General features: G+C 43.5%; 1 protein-coding gene across 14 annotated transcripts in view; it reads right to left on the bottom strand.

Moving 5' to 3' along the window:
• LOC115194263 (adhesion G protein-coupled receptor L3-like) overlaps positions 1 to 18,605 on the bottom strand; it is a 302,955-nt gene that overhangs the window by 83,256 nt on the left and 201,094 nt on the right. For all 14 annotated transcript variants that reach the window (XM_029753843.1, XM_029753842.1, XM_029753847.1 and 11 more), the window contains 2 exons: positions 9,602 to 9,949; positions 2,645 to 2,748 (listed from right to left, as the gene is read on the bottom strand). In XM_029753843.1, coding sequence (XP_029609703.1) covers positions 2,645 to 2,748; positions 9,602 to 9,949 — 452 coding nt within the window. The remainder of the gene's footprint in view (positions 1 to 2,644; positions 2,749 to 9,601; positions 9,950 to 18,605) is intronic.

The following is an 18,605-nucleotide window of genomic DNA, read 5'->3' as shown; positions in this document are numbered from 1 at the left end:
TCCATCTTTAGACTTGGAGGGGGAAAAAAGCACAACCACGAACCCTTAGGGTGTACACTAAGTGTTGTACTACCTAAGTGTACGCCACTTAGTTGGAGAGTGTACCTATTTTTATTTTCCGGGGAAACAATTAGATAAAAATCTTCTTAAGCCACAGATGAGTCTGTTAATTTGCTAATGAAGTGTCTCCATTTGCCCACAAACTAACAACCGCTTTGTAGTTTGGGAGTTGGTCTCTTGGATTTTCAATTACAATGTATAACTCCGCCAAGCAGAGAGGCCTAATGATGTAAAGGAGTCTCATTTCATAGTGCAATGTGTTTCTAGGCTTTTCATTGATCTTGAATTGGATTATGAAGAAAACAACGGACTCGTGTACTGTCGCCTCTTTGTTTCTAAACCCGGCCATCCAATTGAAAAGAGCCTTGAGAAAGCGCCTGTTCTATTCATCAGATGGGTGATGTTTTCACATGCAGATCACTGGGCTACCTTTCCAAAAACAACCTTTACTTAGACTGATCCCAGGGTCAGAATGCTAAACACAGCCCTCAGAAATAAAACTTCCGGATATATTCAATTCGACAGGGACATTGAAGAGGCGAGGTTAGATCTGTTTTTGAGCACTTTACAGTACCGGCGGCATATTTTGTATGATTTATTTGTATGATTTGTATTCATGCCGCTATTCTTACTAATGTCCTCCCTTTTTGGAATGCTAATAGCTTTGTGCACATTTGATTAGCCTCGGGTTCAGTGAATACCGAGGGACGTAGCATTTGGGCTATGTTTAGGAGTCTAACCCTGCCCGAGGCATCCGTGGAAGTCAGACATCTGTTTATAGTCCGCTGGGTTCTCGTTCGATCCACTTCTTTCCTCTGATATTTTATACAGAACCGCTGCAGGATTCAAAGTCTGGAACTGCGCCCCAAATGGCAACCTACGCCCTATATCGTGCACTACTTTTGACCAGGGCTCAGAGGGCTGTGGTTAAAAGTAGTGCACTATTAAAGGAATAGGGTGCCATTTGGGACGCAAACCCACAAAAAATGTGCCTGTAGCGCGATGAGGCCTTCGTCCCGGCGACCTCCAACGCATTGTAAATAGACGCATTAGGGGGAGCCTACGGTGTCCGCGGCACAGGGCCTCACATGACTTACTTGGCCATCGCTTGCAATCCCTGCCTCTGTGTTTATTAGCAGAACCAATTACACCGGCTTAATTGGCCTTTCTTGGAGAACCCTGTTCCTGTGCGGACAGTGTGTGGAGAGTAGAGAAGCCCTCTCCCTCTCGGTTACCCTCTTTCTCTTAATGAAAAGAGTTACGGCCCCAGTAAGAAACAGTTAGGTCTGTCAATGTCTCTCTTGCTCTCAATCCTGGACTCTCGCCCTCTCCCCCTCGCTCTCCCTCGCTTTCTCCATCTCTCTTCCAGCCTCTCCTTATTTCACTCATAGTCACCCTTTCGCTTGTCTCCCTCTCTGCGTCTTCCTGTTAATGAGAAGAACCAGGGAGAGTGGCGTGAAAATAAGCGGCAGACTGAATTCTGGGATGCCTGATAGGTTGATCTTCATTTAAATTCCCCGGTGACAATGAGGGATGACAGGCACATAGATCATGCCTAATTTGCGTAATAAAGATTAATAACACTTTTGTCAAAAAAAATGCACCCATTTTCCAATAGTCACTCCCACAAGGGGCAAGACTGTGTCAAGTTGTGTGCTGCTTTGCTTGTGAGAAAGCTAGGATGTAAACTATAACGGACTATGAGTTTGAGTCCGGTAATAGTGACATTATGGTAAAGGATATGATAGAGTGGCATCGTCTCCGTATCGATTTAAACAGAACGGCACTGAGCTGTAGTTAATAACCAAAACATCAGCCCACGGTCGACATTTATTGCACTCGAAAAAGCTAAACGTTGCAACAACAAAAAATACACCTGATCTCTCTACCTCTACCCCCACACTTTTTTACTTTTCCAAACACCTGTTCTCCATCCAGAACCACAAAGTGCCGTTTGGTTAACGGGCTTTTGCCAGTCTGGAGTGGATCATAAGTATTATTGCTGGCATGCCTTGGGCTCCTGCGAGTTTCAGCGAGTGCTTTTTGACATCTGATGCAATTCATAAACAGGGAGAGAGCTGCTACTAGAACTAGTACCGCTACAGTCCCAATAAGCAGCTCTTCTGTCTCGGAGATTCCATTATAGATTTAAACACAGAAGGGGAATGAGACAGACCCCCTCTGGGGCTAAAGAAAATGGAAGAATGGGGGGGCCATAATTGTGTAGTGGGTGTATTGGCCACCATTGTGAACTCGACGCAGTAGGTAGGAAAGTACTCTTAAGACCTCTGGTTTCAACTGTGGTTCTTATGTCTGAAGTGGCGACTGCTCTTCCTCTTTACCTGGAGCGAGTGGAAGACTTGACATTAATTGACCAATTACGTTCTTCTGAGCAGAGACAAAGGAAACCTGTGGAGCACAATGATCCTAGAGGATGGGGATCGTATTCCCTTAGTCGAAGGGGTTTCCATTGTTGCAAAGTGAACAAGTGTGAATTGCCAAGCATGAAGTGTGTGTGTGTGTGTGTGTGTGTGTGTGTGTGTGCGCGTCTATGAGTTGGTCCCCTTGGGGGGGGGGCCCTTACCTTCTGGGTGATTACATTGACCCACGGGGATGTACAGTTGCTAAGGTTGGGCCCTTGAGGGTCCCAGTATCCTTCGGGCCCCATACACAGATACATGGCCACGCCTGTGGAAGCAAACAAGACTCGGAGTGAGAGGCAATAGAGCAAAAACACAGGGATTCATATCTAAAAAGCTATCGCTGGAGATCAATGCAAAGCTGCTAACGGGGTGAGACGCGTGCTTCCATACCACTTTATTCTCGCAACAGCCTTGTTATATAGAACTTCCTTATTTTGGTCCTCGTACAATCTGTTGGTGTTTGTCTGTGTGAACATATACAGCGTGTCACTATTGTTCATATCCGAATTAAACTACCATGTCCTTAAAACCAATTCCCCTTGAAGTGGAACCGACAGCGTTTTAAACTACTTTGCAGATGTGAAACAGACAAGCTTAACATCAGTAAAAAAAATATTGAATTCCCAGTTTTTGCTACAAAAGCAACTTTATAAAACGGTTTCAAAAGAGGTTCTATTTGAAAATAATTATTATGACGTAGAGTAAGGCATTGCTGGCAGAATAGATGGATGCCGTTCAACACATGATTAATATCATTCGCCAATAAAGTAACATTTTATTGGACAAACACACATATTTAGGAGATGTTATTGCTGGTGTACCTGAAATGCTTGTGTTCCTAGCTCCAACAGTGCAGTAATATCGAACAATTCACAACAATACACACAAATCTAAAAGTAAAAGAATGGAATTAAGAAATATATTCACTACGGTTAAAACATTTGGGCTCGCTTAGATATGTTCTTGTTTTTGAAAGAAAAGCAAATGTTTTTGTCCAATAAAATAACATCAAATTGATTAGAAATACAGAGCAGACATTGTTAATGTTGTAAATGACTATTGTAGTTGGAAACTACAGATTTTTTATGGAATATCTACATAGGCGTACAGAGGTCCATTATCAGCAACCACCACTCCTGTGTTCCAATGACATGTTGTGTTAGCTAATCCAAGTTTATCATTTTAAAAGGCTAATTGATCATTAGAAAACCCTTTTGCAATTATGTTAGCACAGCTGAAAACTGTTGTCTGATTAAAGCAATAAAACAAAAATTGCCAATGAAACTGAAGATCCCGTACAACGCTGTGTACTACTCCCTTCACAGAACAGAGCAAACTGGCTCTAACCAGAATAGAAAGAGTGGGTTGCCCCAGTGCACAACTGTGCAAAATGACAAGTACATTAGAGTGTCTAGTTTGAGAAACAGACGCCTCACAAGTCCTCAACTGGCAGCTTCATTAAATAGTACCCGCAAAAACACCAGTCTTAACGTCAACAGTGAAGAGGCGACTCCGGGATGCTGGCCTTCTAGGCAGAGTTGCAAAGAAAAAGCCATATCTCAGACTGGCCAATATAAAGAAAAGACTAAGATGGGCAAAAGAACACAGACACTGGACAGAGGAACTCTGCCTGGAAGGCCAGCATCCCGGAGTCGCCTCTTCACTGCTGATATTGAGACTGGTGTTTTGCGGGTACTATTTAACGAAGCTGCCAGTTGAGAACTTGTGAGGCGTCTGTTTCTCAAACTAGACACTAAAGGAACTTGTCCTCTTGCTCAGTTGTGCACCGGGGTCTCCCACTCTTTCTATTCTGGTTAGTTTGCGCTGTTCTGTGAAGGGAGAAGAACAGTGTTGTACCAGATCTTCAAATTTCTTCAGCCTCCTGAGGTTGAAGAGGTGCTGTTGCACCTTCTTCACCACACTGTCTATGTGGGTGGACCATTTCAGAACGGTAGTGATGTGTACGCCGGGGAACTTGAGCTTTCCACCTTCTCCACTGCGGTCCCGTCGATGTGGACAGGGCCGTGCTCCCTCCACGACAGCCCCTTTGTTTTGTTAACATTGAGTGAGAGGTTATTTTCCTGGAACCACTCTCCCAGGGCCCTCACCTCCTCCCTGTAGGCTGTCTCGTCCTTGTTGGTAGTCCAACAAATATTGCTATCAGGTTGTAAATCATAGCTGGCCTGTTACATTGTTTGCTTCCTCCAGCCTTTGGGATGCACCGTTTCAGTTTCAATGACTCAATATTTTGGACAAAAACGGATGAATGTAACTAAGGCTGTGAATGCCAATACAATCTAACTAGCAAGGGCAATGATCACAAGTCAGTCATAACGTAGCTAATAGGCTAGCTTATCTACTCAGGTAGCTATTTATTTAGCAAAAAAAACACGGAGCCTAATGTACTGGGAGGATGTTGTCATGGGACGATGGGTGAGTGGCCGACTTTTCCCCTTCATATCGTTTTTCTGTGGCTACAGCTAGAGATGCAGGTGTCATCTGGTTAGCTAGCAAGAAATGACAGTAATTACTTTGCTAGCTAGCTATGCTGAATTTGAACGACTCTTACCCACAGTTAGCATATCTCTGAGGTGTCAATCAAATGGATTTGGCATCGGTCAAATGTTCCCATTCAGTTGTCAAAAGGTGTGTTGGGACAAGCATGCATTGGCAGGCAAGCTGCAGAAGGGCGAGCAGGCTACTGTTCCCTATCATTTTATCAGTGAAATATTGATGGCCAACTATAAGCTGAGAAGGTTTATCTACTGTTCCCTTGTCAGATTTGAGCTCATCTCGCTCTGGCTAACAGCTGTTCATCTTGTTGTTGATGATGTGCATAGGCAACAGAGAGAGAGATGCTTTCATGATCAATAGAACTGTAACGTTGACAAATGGAAGAGGACTCCCATGGTATTTACATATTTGCAGAAATCCATTTTGTGGCTTTTGGCGAAGGCATTCTAATAATCTAAAGTCACGCAACTGCCTGTAAACACACAGTCCAGTTCATAGTTCAGTCTGTGTAGACTCCAGTCCTGTACAAGACAGATGTTTTTCTGAGGTTTTAATTACTGCAGTGTCTATTAATTGTCCAAAAGCACAGCTGCTTTCCCACTCTGTATTGCTATAGAAAGTTCACCAATGCCTTCCTCTGTCATTCCCAAACATTCTATGAATGTATGAAAACGTGAAAATGACCATATGTACGTGCTCACTTGTCAGACATTTTTTTTTTAAATAAACTGTCACTTTCTTCCTGGGGATGTATATGAACAGATTTTAATAAGATTTCATGTTTCTAAAATGCTGTCAGTTCCACTTCAATGATAACATACAACAAATAAATATAATTGGGATATGACAAAGGAATATAATTTACTGGTTTCATCTCCACATGTTAAATGAAGTCATAATTGTTTTGTGGTAGCACTTCAGGGCCTACAGAGGTATCCTGGTTAGTGTGTGTTTCTAGTAATTAAGAGTTGAAGCACCTCTTCATGTGTTAAACGGGTGAGACAGTTGAACTCCGTGCAAAAATACACCAAACTGTGTTCCAATTAAGTCAGATATCCTGGAGTTCGTTACGAAAGGTCAATTAAGGGTGCCTGAGGGAGAGGACTGCTACTGACGGGGATGTGGAGTGACGTGTGTGTGTGTGTGTGTGTGTGTGTGTGTGTGTGTGTGTGTGTGTGTGTGTGTGTGTGTGTGTGTGTGTGTGTGTCTGTGTTTTGGGCCACACAAGGCCTCTGAAACCAGGCCAAAAATGGGACTGCGTCCCCATCAGAGCTTCTACTTACTCTGTGTATAAACTGGGATTGTGTCTTTATCATCTAATCAACGACACTATCAGCCGGCCTTAAACAGTACACAGCAGTGTTCCAAATGGCACCCTATTCCTTACATAGTGCACTACTTTTAACAAGAATCCTATGGGCCGGGATTGGGGTGCCATTCCGTTTAGGGTGCTATTCCCTCTATAGTAATGCACTATAAAGGGAATAGGGTGCCATTTGGGATGGATGTTATGGTAAAGGGATACAGATAGAGGAAATTGGGTTCCAAATGTGGGCTATGGCATTGATAGTGTTTATACTCAATCTGTGTATTTTTATAAACTATTAACTTCATGACTCTGTCAAGGAAAAATGCCGGTCTTCGATTTGTACACGTCTATGGGCTAGAGGAGGAGGAGACAGACTGATAACATTAACTGATATAAACTTTGACTGACACATCATTTCCTTCTAGTCCTTCTCTTGGACTGCATTACGTTTGATGGGTTTATCAGATAGACCTCCACCTGAGGGGGGGAGAGAGTATGGGAGAAAGGTGGAGTGAGGATGATTGATAGAGTGAGTGGGAAAGAGAGAGACCGAGAAAAAAAAAAGATGGAGAGAGAAAATAATGGAGAGAGAGCCGGTAGGGATTTGAGGAAACTCAAAGCCGTTCATGCGTCGGCAAAGTCGTCTGAAGTGTGGTGGGCTTTAAAGAGAGACGCGCAGAGCGGTGGTGGTTGCGTGTCCTTCATCTTGCTGTACGCCGGCCATCGTCGGGATGGTGTCGCCAGTTAAATGAGGAGAAGGCGGCGAGAGAAAACGGTCCCCACCCCTGGTTGCAACATTTCTGGGCTCGAATTCAAAAAATGTCTTAAGTGCTGATCTAGGATCAGGTACCCCCTGTCCATACAATCTTATTCATTATGATCTAAACAGCAAAAATGACCCTATATCAGCACTTTGACTTTATGAATATGGGCCAAGTCATAACGCAAAACTTAAAATATATTGATACTGTTTCTAATGGCAACATTTACATTAATTTCTTCCATCTGTCCTTGGTATCACGCTCTACTTTTGGTTACACTACATGACCAGAAGTATGTGGACACCTGCTCATCGAACATCTCATTCCGAAATCATGGGCATTAATATGGAGTTGATCTCCTTTTGCTGCTATAACAGCCTCCACTCTTATGAGAAGGACTTTCCACTAGATGTTGGAACATTGCAGCAGGGACTTGCTTCCATTCAGCCACAAGAGCATTAGTGAGGTCAGGCACTTATGTTGGGCAATTAGGCCTGGCTCGTAGTCTGCGTTTCAATTCATCCCAAAGGTGTTCAACGGGGTTGAGGTCAGGGCTCTATGGAGTCCAGTCAAGTTCTTCCAACCCGATCTCGACAAAGCATTTCTGTGTGGACCTCGCTTTGTGCATGGGGGCATCGTCATGCTGACACAGGATAGGGCTTTCCCCAAACTCTTGCCATAAATTTGGAAGCACAGAATTTTCTAAAATGTCATTGTATGCTGTAGTGTTAATATTTCCCTTCACTGGAACTAAGGAGCCTAGCCCGGACCATGAAAAATATTCCTCCTCCACCAAACTTTTCAGTTGGCACTATGCATTCGGGCAGGTAGCGTTCTCTTGGCATTTGCCAAACCCAGATTTGTCAGTCGGACTGCCAGATGGTGAAGCGTGATTCATCACTCCAGAGAACGCGTTTCCACAGCTCCACAGAACCAATGGCAGCAAGGTATACACCACTCCAGCCAACGCTTGGCATTGCACGGCCATGGAAACCCATTTCATGAAGCTCCCGAAGAACAGTTCTTGTGCTGACGTGGCTTCCAGAGGCAGTTTGGAACTCGTCGAGGACAGACGATTTTTACGTGCTACGCGCCTCAGCACTTGGCGGTCCCGTTCTGTGAGCTTGTTTGGCCTACCACTTCACGGCTGAGCATTGTTGCTCCTCGACGGTTCCACTTCACAATAACAGCACTTACAGTTGACGAGGGCAGCTCTAGGAGGGCAGAAATTTGACAAACTGACTTGTTGGAAAGGTGGCATCATTTGACGATGCCACGTTGAAAGTCACTGAGCTCTTCAGTACGGGCCATTCTACTGCCAATGTTTCTCTATGGAGATTGCATGGCTGCGTGCTCGATTTTATACACCTGTCAGATACGGGTGTGGCTGAAATAACCAAATCTATTAATTTGAAGGGGTGTCCACATACTTATATATGTATGTGGTATATATAGAGTATACAGTCTGCTTACAATTGCCTTCTGAAACCATTTCCCTCAGTAGAGGTGCTTGATCTCCTATGGATCTTAATATGTTGGTATCCATTCCTTTTGGTCTGTGACAAAGGAGTAGAGAAAGAAACGAGTGAAGTGGCGCCTTACGAACACAAAGTGCCTGGCCCTCGTTAAAGAGCACACACACACACAACTGTGTTTAGTGTTAATTAATTAGGCTAATTGTTTCCTGGGAGTGAAGAAGCGGAGGGGAGGATTCCGCCTCGTGGTTCCATATGTGTGGCTATCTTTAGCTTCTCCTCTCTCAGCGAGTCAAGCATAAGGCGAGGGGGGAGGGGTCGAATGCATACAAACAAAACAACAAACCTGTAAATATCATCCGGCCGTGCCAAACGTCACACTTCAATATGCCGTACAGAGTTGAGAAGCAACGCCAGAATGTGTTTGACGACAGATTTTGGTGTGATTTTAATTGTAAGACTTAAATTCAGAAATTCAGCTTCTGTAAGAAAGATTTGATTTAATGGCTGAGCTCATCCGTCTCCGATCAGCTCCATTCCTGAGGGAGGCCAATTCAGGAGCCTGCCGAGGATTCTGGTTCGTCTGGGGGCCATGGCTGTCAATGGTCATCATTATGTTCAATTTCAATATTTTCTTGTGTTCTTCTTCTTTCTTGTTTTTATTTCTCCTGTTTTTTTGTTGTTCTACCTTTAAGTTATTTTTTAGCATTACATTGCTATTGATTACTGCATTGTTGGGTTTGGAGCTTGCGAGAACGGCTTTTCGCTGCATGCGACATTGAAACTTGAAACTTGTTGGTTCGATTCCTGCAGTGATCACTAATCTATTTTTGTGATACTTCAGACATTCCGTACATTGCATGTACTATGTAGCGCTTTAAGACATCGCTTGAACTCGCACCAACATATGTTACACATACATACATTTAAACCAACATATTTGTTGCACTGGTAAGGAAATGTATCACGGACAGTGATTAGCTATATTTGGCTATTACCAGTGAATGTTCAATTTCAGACGCACGGGAGCCACAGACTTATGTAGAACAAGCCCATTACCTATTGTTCCAGTCGGGCATGGCTGCCTCGCCACCAGTCCCTGTCTCATCTTGGGCCAGGACACATCCGACATGATCATGGGATTACAGTAGTCAACGCTGACGTTGGGGAGCTTGGAGGACGGGGACGTCCTTGTGTTGCCCTCTGGGATATTGCCGTCCGCTGGCGGAAATAGCGGCGGCAGGGTAGTCGAGGTGGGTCGCGGTCGCTGGGCAACGGGGGTCGTCGCCGAAACCCTGGTGGTCGTAGTGGTGCTGGCTGTTGTGGTCGTCGTGGAAACCGTCGGCGGTCGAGTTGTAGTCCGTGTTGTCGTGGTATCCATAAATACAATCACAGATGAAGACGATTCTGTATTAGGAGGGAAGAAAGAAAGAGTAAAACAAAAAGCCCCGTCTTTCTCCTAGAATTAAGTGAGAAATAACATAGCATTCTAAATGGAATAAGGATAGAAGGATAGCGAAAGAAAGAGAAAAAAATAGATTTCTTTAGTTCTTCAGTCACAGTTAATTTATCTCAAGAGGCAAATTTATTTCAGGCCTGGTTGCAAAAATAGGTGTTCCATTTTTCCACCACCCCCGTCCCGTCAGTTTAAGAGGCGATAGTTCAAACTGGATCAATTGGATCTGGCAGGTGTGGCTTGGATGTGCAGGCTCGGTTTCTGCCGAGGAGCTGGCAGACTCCTGCAGCTAGGCAAAGACACACAGGCATCCATTTCCAGCTATGGTTTGTGTGTGTGTGTGTGTGTGTGTGTGTGTGTGTGTGTGTGTGTGTGTGTGTCAAGTCAATAACAGTATTGGAGCTGTATAAAATTCTGGGTGTGGAGGAAGACAATGGTGACGTATAGGACACGGATACACATTATTTATTTTATTTATTTATCTTTTATTTAACTGGGCAAGTCAGTTAATAAGAGCAAATTCTTATTTATAATGATGGCCTACCCCAGCCAAACCCTAACACGGATGACGCTGGGCCAATTGTGCGCCACCCTATGGGGACTCCCAATCACATCCAGTTGAGCCTGGAATTGAACCAGGGTCTGTAGTGACGCCTCCGGCACTGAGATGCAGTGCCTTAGACCACTGCGCCACTCGGGGGCCTCCTGATCCTCTCTTATTATCTTGTTTCCCTGAGGTCTTGAGTAAAGGGCTTACACACACACACACCATCGCCCCTAACTATCACACACACACACACACAATAAGGGCCCAAAATGTATTTAGCAATGAGCATCTTATGAATGTGTGGTCTAGGCTCAGGCGCAAAGAAGCCGAGGCCAGGAGAGATAGGTCAGGGCTCATAACACTCCAGCAAACAGTGGGAGAGTGAGTGGGCAGGCAAATCAATGAGACAACACACGCACACAAAGTGGAAGGGAGGGTGAGGGGATTCTATAATGGAAAAACAGTCCACTCTCTAACGCCGCAGTGGCCATTATCTTTTCTCTTATTGGAAGCCAGGATAATTGGAGGTGGGACCATAGTGGAACCTAGCTCTCTGGAGAATGGAGGTTAGTTCCCTTAGCCACTGTGACGCAGCAAACCATTCCAAATGCAATCATGAAGCAGACGTTTGCTTTTCCAATAGTTACCTGCAGCATAAGTGACACGTGCGGTGGATGATAATTCCATTTTTAACATAAATGTGGATAATGCAGGATTCAAGTAATTGGTCTTCATTAGAGTGCTGAAAACACCACAGACCATGTGTCGGCCTGTAGATTTGATCTTTTTATTTTTTAAGTGAGGCAGTCAGTGGAGGTTGGTGTATTGAGGAAGAGGAGGATGGTTCGCTGTAAAATGTAGAAAAAAGTCACGAAAAAAAATGATCCTTGGTACAGTTTAACACTATGCCCCTGTCTGTAATGGGCTAGGACTTTAGCAAAACACATGAGTGCAGCACACTGAAACAACATTTGTTGAGCTGGGGTTATTAGCTTACTGAGACCCCCAGAGGTATACCCAGCTGTGGTAAAACACATTCAAGGACATTCAGCAGCAAACAAAGATGTCCCACTATTTGATTAAATACGTTTTCTTTTTTTTCTTTTTGTTTTGATCAAGACATTATTCTCTCCAACAAAAAGAGTGTTTTTAAGATCTCTAGGTATCTGTAGACTGCAATGGAGCCTCCATTGCCTTAACAAGCATCCTATTTAATCAGAAGGTAAATAACACATAATCAGAGGTAAATAACACCGTTTTACCTCGTTCGTAATGCACATTTCATGACTTGCTTTTGCCTGCTCACAAAACATTCGTGCACATCAAAGTTAACGACAGTTTATACAGCCATTGTTGATAAAACACAATGTGTACACATGTACACACACAAAATATGCAGGCAAACGTGTAATTCATACATGCACTTACACACAAACACGTCCAAGCGAACACACCACACACACTCTCATCAGCCCTAATGTGTCAAACAACTCTCCTCATACAGGCCAACCGAAAGTGAATGAACGCAGAAATAGGCGTTTAACATTCCCCCCCCCGCGTCAAAGACGTCGCCATCTGCAATGACAGTAACACGAAAACATTAATCTGTGCTACAATGCACAACGACGACTCCTGCAGAAATGATCATACATTTTCTCCTTTTTTTTAAAAATCACAGAGCACATCTTTCCATTAACTTATTCATGGTACTTTTTATTTATTCATCCATTTTGGGATGAGTTTCTCTCCTATCACATACTAACACTTGTGTGGCGAGGCCGGTTTTAATTTCCCTTGGAACGCATTGTGATGGGCCTCTCTTGGGCTGAGGGTTCTGTCCCAAATGGCACCCTATTCCCTACGTGGTGCACTACTTTTGACCAGAGCAAGGTGCGCAGAGTGGCCAATTGGGATAATAATAAAAGATTGGGCCATGATTGGTATCATGCAGGGCGGCTATTTTGAATCCTCTGGGACCTTGTTAAGTCAGTATTTGTGATACAGTACCGTTCCCTTTTCTTATGTTACAGGCCAATTATTTCTTATTTCAGAGATGTATTTTCGAAGAGGGAGCAGGCAACCGTGACCTTAAACCATGACCCCAAACAATGTTCACCAATGAACACACCCTCAAAAAATAGCCTTTGCAAGTTGCACAATACCACAATGAGACTATTGCTACAATGACCATATACATTTGACTTCACCACATATCATACTAACAATGCTTCAATAGCAGATATTCAATCTACATCTACTGTATAGTACCGGCCTTGAGTTTCTATCGAACAGCAAGTAGACCTAACACTCTTGCTATGTCAAAGCAATGCTCCAAGTTTCTGATTCTACAATCTCAGTGATTGGGTCTTTTTCTTGTAGAAGAGCGTTGAATTAGAAAACCCTTCACGAGAATAGAATGAACGTGAAAATCGATCAACCATTCCGTAAATGATAAAAAGTAAAGAGCGCACCTCCACGTTTAGAGCGCGCCTCCACGTTTAGAGCACGCCTCCACGTTTAGAGCGCGCCTCCCACCTCCACGTTTAGAGCGCGCCTCCACGTTTAGAGCGCGCCTCCACGTTTAGCGCGCGCCTCCACGTTTAGAGCGCGCCTCCACGTTTAGAGCGCGCCTCCACGTTTAGAGCGCGCCTCCACGTTTAGAGCGCGCCTCCACGTTTAGAGCGCACCTCCACGTTTAGAGCGCACCTCCACATTTAGAGCGCACCTCCACGTTTAGAGCATACCTCCATAGGTTGTGTCCTTTCCCCTTGTTATAGGGAAATACTGACAAAGTCACTACAGTAGATTGTGTGAGAGTCAGCAATTATGGTTAGAATTAAAAAACCAGCACGGCACCAGGTGAGCGATACAAATAAAATAAGTACGCTATTTTAATAACAACGTTATAAGAGATATGTTTTGTTCTAAAAACCTGTTCCCACAGACGACCATAAGAGGCAGAGGAGTTGTGAAAAATAAAGAAAGCTCGACTATGTCCTTGAGCAAAGTTGTGTATTTTGCATGAAGCGATCACAAAAGGACAAACGGGTCAGTAGACACTCACGTGTTGGAAAAGTCGTGTCTCAGAACCCCTACAAGGACATTTTGTTGTGCTCTGTTGGTTCCCTCATTTTATCTGGGAGCAACACACACTGTTCAAGTTCAGCGGCTATGTGAATAAAAACTTTGTGTTCACTTTGTATTCTCAGAGAGAGTCATCCTTAACCTTACATGGTAGTTTTAAATGCCTAAAACATTCTGCTTGGTATCTCATTGTTGTGGCTCATGTAGAGGGAAGAAAGAAACCAAAAATGGCCTTGGAGATATGATTGTTGTGCAGGGTTTGAGTGACCTATTTATTTTTGCTTTGTCAGTTTAGTGTTCCTATTTCAAGCTTCACTAGGTTTGTAAAACCTTAGAATTGTGGGATTCCATCACTTGGAGACATTTAAAAAAAAAAAAAAAGATTCCTAAAGAGGTTTAAAAAGGAATGTACACAGGATACTAAGCACATCCAGCAAACTTCCACAGGTGCAAAGTACACATTATGTCAGAGGAAGGAGAGAAAGGGGAAATAAGCACAATACTAAATGCTTTTGGACTTCTCTCAAGGTTTAGTGGCTAAATTGCAGCCACATGAGACGAAAGAAAAATGGAACAATGCTCCATCAAGACCACAATATTGCGATCACTTCTAACGTAAGAGGTCAACTGTTAAATTCAGCCATGCATGCTCTGAAATCCATAACTTCAAAAAAATATATAAAAAAAAACAGTAAAAATAAAAAAAAATAAAAAAAAACACAACCCTGCAGACTCCTTAACTTAATTTTTAACTCTGCACTGTTGGAAAAGAACCTGTAAGGCAGCATTTCACTGTCAGTCTACACCTGTTGTTTATGAAGCATGTGACGGATAAAATTTGATTTTATTTACATAACATCGCTTCCTTGCAACACGCCATGACACCTGCTAATGTTTCGACCTCCGACAGAGCCGTGTGCTTCATTTCAAAGCAGTCCTTCCTGCATAATTAGTCGTCCTCCTTTTTCTCCCCAGCCTTTACGGTAGTTACAATTAGATGAACCTTCCACTCGGTTTCATTATTTTGAAAAGAATTTGCTTTTAATGACATCATTTTCTATTGGTGAGATCAAAAGAAGAGAAGTAGGCTTTGGGGGGGAAGGAGAGAGCGTCTCACAGGATAGGGACTGTCAGTGTAAGGTTAAACTCAATTATACATTGTTAATATTTGAACTCTGTTCACAGCTTTCTGCTTGGTCACGTCTGCTGGGGGTACGTCTTGAAACTTAAACTTCCACTGGGATTCACCTCAATCAAGTGTAGGCGAGATGCTGTAAACCAGAATCAACAAATCCTTATTTTTTTAAAAAGGAAGACAATTATGACAAAGTGTGAATTGTGTCATAATATCACTTGCATAATAGGTGCTTTAAGTAAGGAAGACAGCGGTGAATAATTGATTGAATTGTTGATGCTTTTATCATTGCATCGTTGGTTGAATTTTTTTTCTTCCATGAACGTCAAAACACATTGCACACGGCTCTGTTGGAGGTCGAAACATTAGCAGGTGTCATGGCGTGTTGCAAGGGAGCGATGTTACGTAAATAAAATAAAATGGTATGCGTCACATGCTTCATAAACAACAGGTGTAGACTGACAGTGAAATGTTTTATTTGATTTATTTTACCTTTATTTAACCAGGTAGGCCAGTTGAGAACAAGTTCTCATTTACAACTGCGACCTGGCCAAGATAAAGCAAAGCAGTGCAGCAAAAACAACAACACAGAGTTACACATAAACAAACGTACAGTCAATAACACAAAAGAAAAGAAATAGAAAAATCTATGTACAGTGTGTGCGCAAATGTAGAAGAGTAGGGAGGTAGGCAATAAATGGGCCCTAGAGGCGAAAATAATTACAATTTAGCATTAATTGTGGAGTGATAGATGTGCAGATGATGATGTGCAAGTAGAGATACTAGGGTGCAAAAGAGCAAGAGGGTAAGAGGGTAAGTAATAATATGGGGATGAGGTAGTCGGGTGTGCTATTTACAGATGGGCTATTTACAGGTACAGTGATCGGTAAGCTGCTCTGACAGCTGATGCTTAAATTTAGAGAGGGAGATATAAGACTCCAGCTTCAGAGATTTTTGCAATTCTTTCCAGTCATTGGCAGCAGAGAACTGGAAGGAAAGGCAGCCAAAGGGAGTGTTGGCTTTGGGGATGACCAGTGCAATATACCTGCTGGAGTGCGTGCAATGGGTGGGTGTTGCTATGGTGACCAGTGAGCTGAGATAAGGCGGAGCTTTACCTAGCAAAGACTTATAGATGACCTGGAGCCAGTGGGTTTGGCGACGGATATGAAGTTGGGGCCAGCCAACGAGAGCATACAGGTCGCAGTGGTGGGTAGTATATGGGGCTTTGGTGAAATGCTGACTTACGAGTCCTTTTTCAACAGTGCAGAGGTTAAAGATTAATATAAGAAGTCTGCAGGGTTGTGTTTTTTTTATTTATTTTTTATCATTTTGAAGTTCTGGATTTCAGAGCACGTATGGTTGAATTTAACAAATGACCTCTAACATTAGAACTGATCACTTTATTGTGGTCTTGATTGAGGGGGTTTCCATTTTTTTTCTTCGTCTCATGTGGCTGCAATTTAGCCACTAAACCTTGAGAGAAGTATTTAGCATTGTGCTTATTTCCCCTTTCTCTCCTTACTCTGACATACTCTTACAAACCAACTAACCTAACTATACTGTAGCCATGACAACACCCGTTCATACCAATCGAACAGCAGTCAATGACACACAACTCAAAACTATTTTCGCTGTCCCAGTCCATCCTTTCTCTATAATGATAACGCATTCAGTGGTAAGCCACACATATCCCCCTATATGTTCTGGTCACACCCCCCCAAATGCTGTGCATGTAGTGGAACGGGTAGGTAAATGATGATGAAACTCCTGTCGTTTAATGGGCCTTTTGTGGCAGGCCCACAAATCTGTCAGTGGGGTCCGGTGGTAAATGATGCATGGAAACATCCGGTAATACCCTGATATCATCTGACATCAGGAAGCCATAATGGATGGATGGTGGCCATTGTTTGGAAACTAATTCCTCATCCCGGCTCCCCGAGACTACAGAGGACAGCTGTGGCGGTCACTGCGACAGGGTTGTATGCACTGGTATGGGGGAGCATCCTGCCGCTCACTCAGCTTATTCAATGCGTATACACAAATGGACTTGATAGCGTACACACACAGACACACACACACACAAATACAAATGGAGCTACATGGATGTTCGTGCACACCTGCGCACATGCACGCAAACCAACAGTGTGCGCACAAAAACACACACACAGAAAGAAGCACACATAGGGTAGCACAACTGATGACAACAGGGCCCTGTGAGGCCTGAAATGAGGGACGCTGAGAGCTCACAAGCTCATTCTCATTTCCAGAGACAGAGTCAGACGGGCTTCTGAAAAACCTGCACGTCTAAATAACCGTGGAGAGGTTGAAAGCAGGGAGGGAAGGAGGGGAGTGACAGGGGAAAAGGGGAAGTAGGACACAGTGTCTCGCTCCCGGTCAAAAAGCCTCGAGTCTGGATTTTGAACCGGGGCCGATTTGATAACGCAAAGCCTCTCAGTGACAACTCCAACACTTCTGTTACCAGAGGAAACGACTGTGGCCCAGATCCACTCTACTGATAAAAGGAATAGGATAAAAAATAATCTTAATATATAATAATATTAATATTAATGATATTGAAAAGACAAACCTGTGCGTCAATCTAAGTAACATAATAAAAAAATCCCCATCAAAATCCAGCAGTTTAAACTAGAGCTATCCGCTTATGTTGGCCTGCCGCATCTGCGATGGAACGTGTCTCAGACCATGAGACGTCCCCCAACCCAAAGAAATTGGTCTTCTCACGAAAACATCTATTGAAACAAAGGCACAGCGGAGTCAAACCAGTCTCTGCTTCTCTTCGGCGCATAATGTGGTTGTTGTTTCATTTCTGCATGTGTCAGAGGAGATGGATGGGGTGGTGGTCTGAAGTGAAGAATCACCTGGCATTCCCTGGAACCGCACAGATGAGCTGTGTATGATTTCTGGATCAAGGTACAGCCCGTTGTAGATGATGAATAATGACTCCTCCGGTCGAGGAAGCAAAACGTGCACCATGTGACGCATAAATGGGAGCGCATGAATTTTTGGGGCCCAGGAAGAGTAGCTGCTGTGTTCGCAGCAGCTAACGGGGATACTAATAAAACACTAAATAGTCAAATTGAATGTTTATGCCATGTTCCAAAAGGATGACATAGCAACTCGCCTGCTGGCCGCGGCGAGAACTAAGCTGGTTTGCCGTTCAAATAGATAACATGATGTTTACTACCTGTGAGGAACTTGGCTACATTTGAAAGCTGTGCAGGAAGTAGCGTGGATAGGGGAACAACAAGGGACCACATCATCTATAGTAGGTTGTACACTGTATTGGAGTACAGCAATGAGCAATACAGCATTTTAAAGCCAAGCAAAGAACTAGAAAGCAAGCGGCACTGCCATGCGGCAAATCTCAAGCTACATACCTAACAAGTTTCCATTGTGTTTCCACTCCCTTAGTTTGGGACAAGCCTGTGTCCATAAGACTAATACACTGCTATTGTAATCCTAAACCCTGGACACAGTTTTGCTGGTGACTCACCCTGGACATGGTTAGCCTACCTCATTGGGAGTACGCCAAGTGTTTAATAAGCATTTAGGCCATGTTGCCAAGCTGACAAGATCATAAAACAGCATGAAAGAAAACAATAACAATTCAAGAAGCTTTTTCTGAAACAGCAGCTGAGCATTGGAACTAGATAGTAAGGCAACAATGCATTCATGAATGCATTCCAAGAATTCAGGCGTAGAGCAAATAATAGCACATTTAAACAGGTAGTAAACACACACACACAGAGAGGAGGTCAAAGGGCAAAAAGTTGTGTCCGAAGTAACCAGCTGGTTAACAAGGCCAAACAACAGTTGCTCT

Source organism: Salmo trutta, chromosome 5 (assembly GCF_901001165.1).
Source record: "Salmo trutta chromosome 5, fSalTru1.1, whole genome shotgun sequence".
Taxonomy (NCBI): domain Eukaryota; kingdom Metazoa; phylum Chordata; class Actinopteri; order Salmoniformes; family Salmonidae; genus Salmo; species Salmo trutta.
This window is presented reverse-complemented; position numbering and strand designations above follow the sequence as displayed.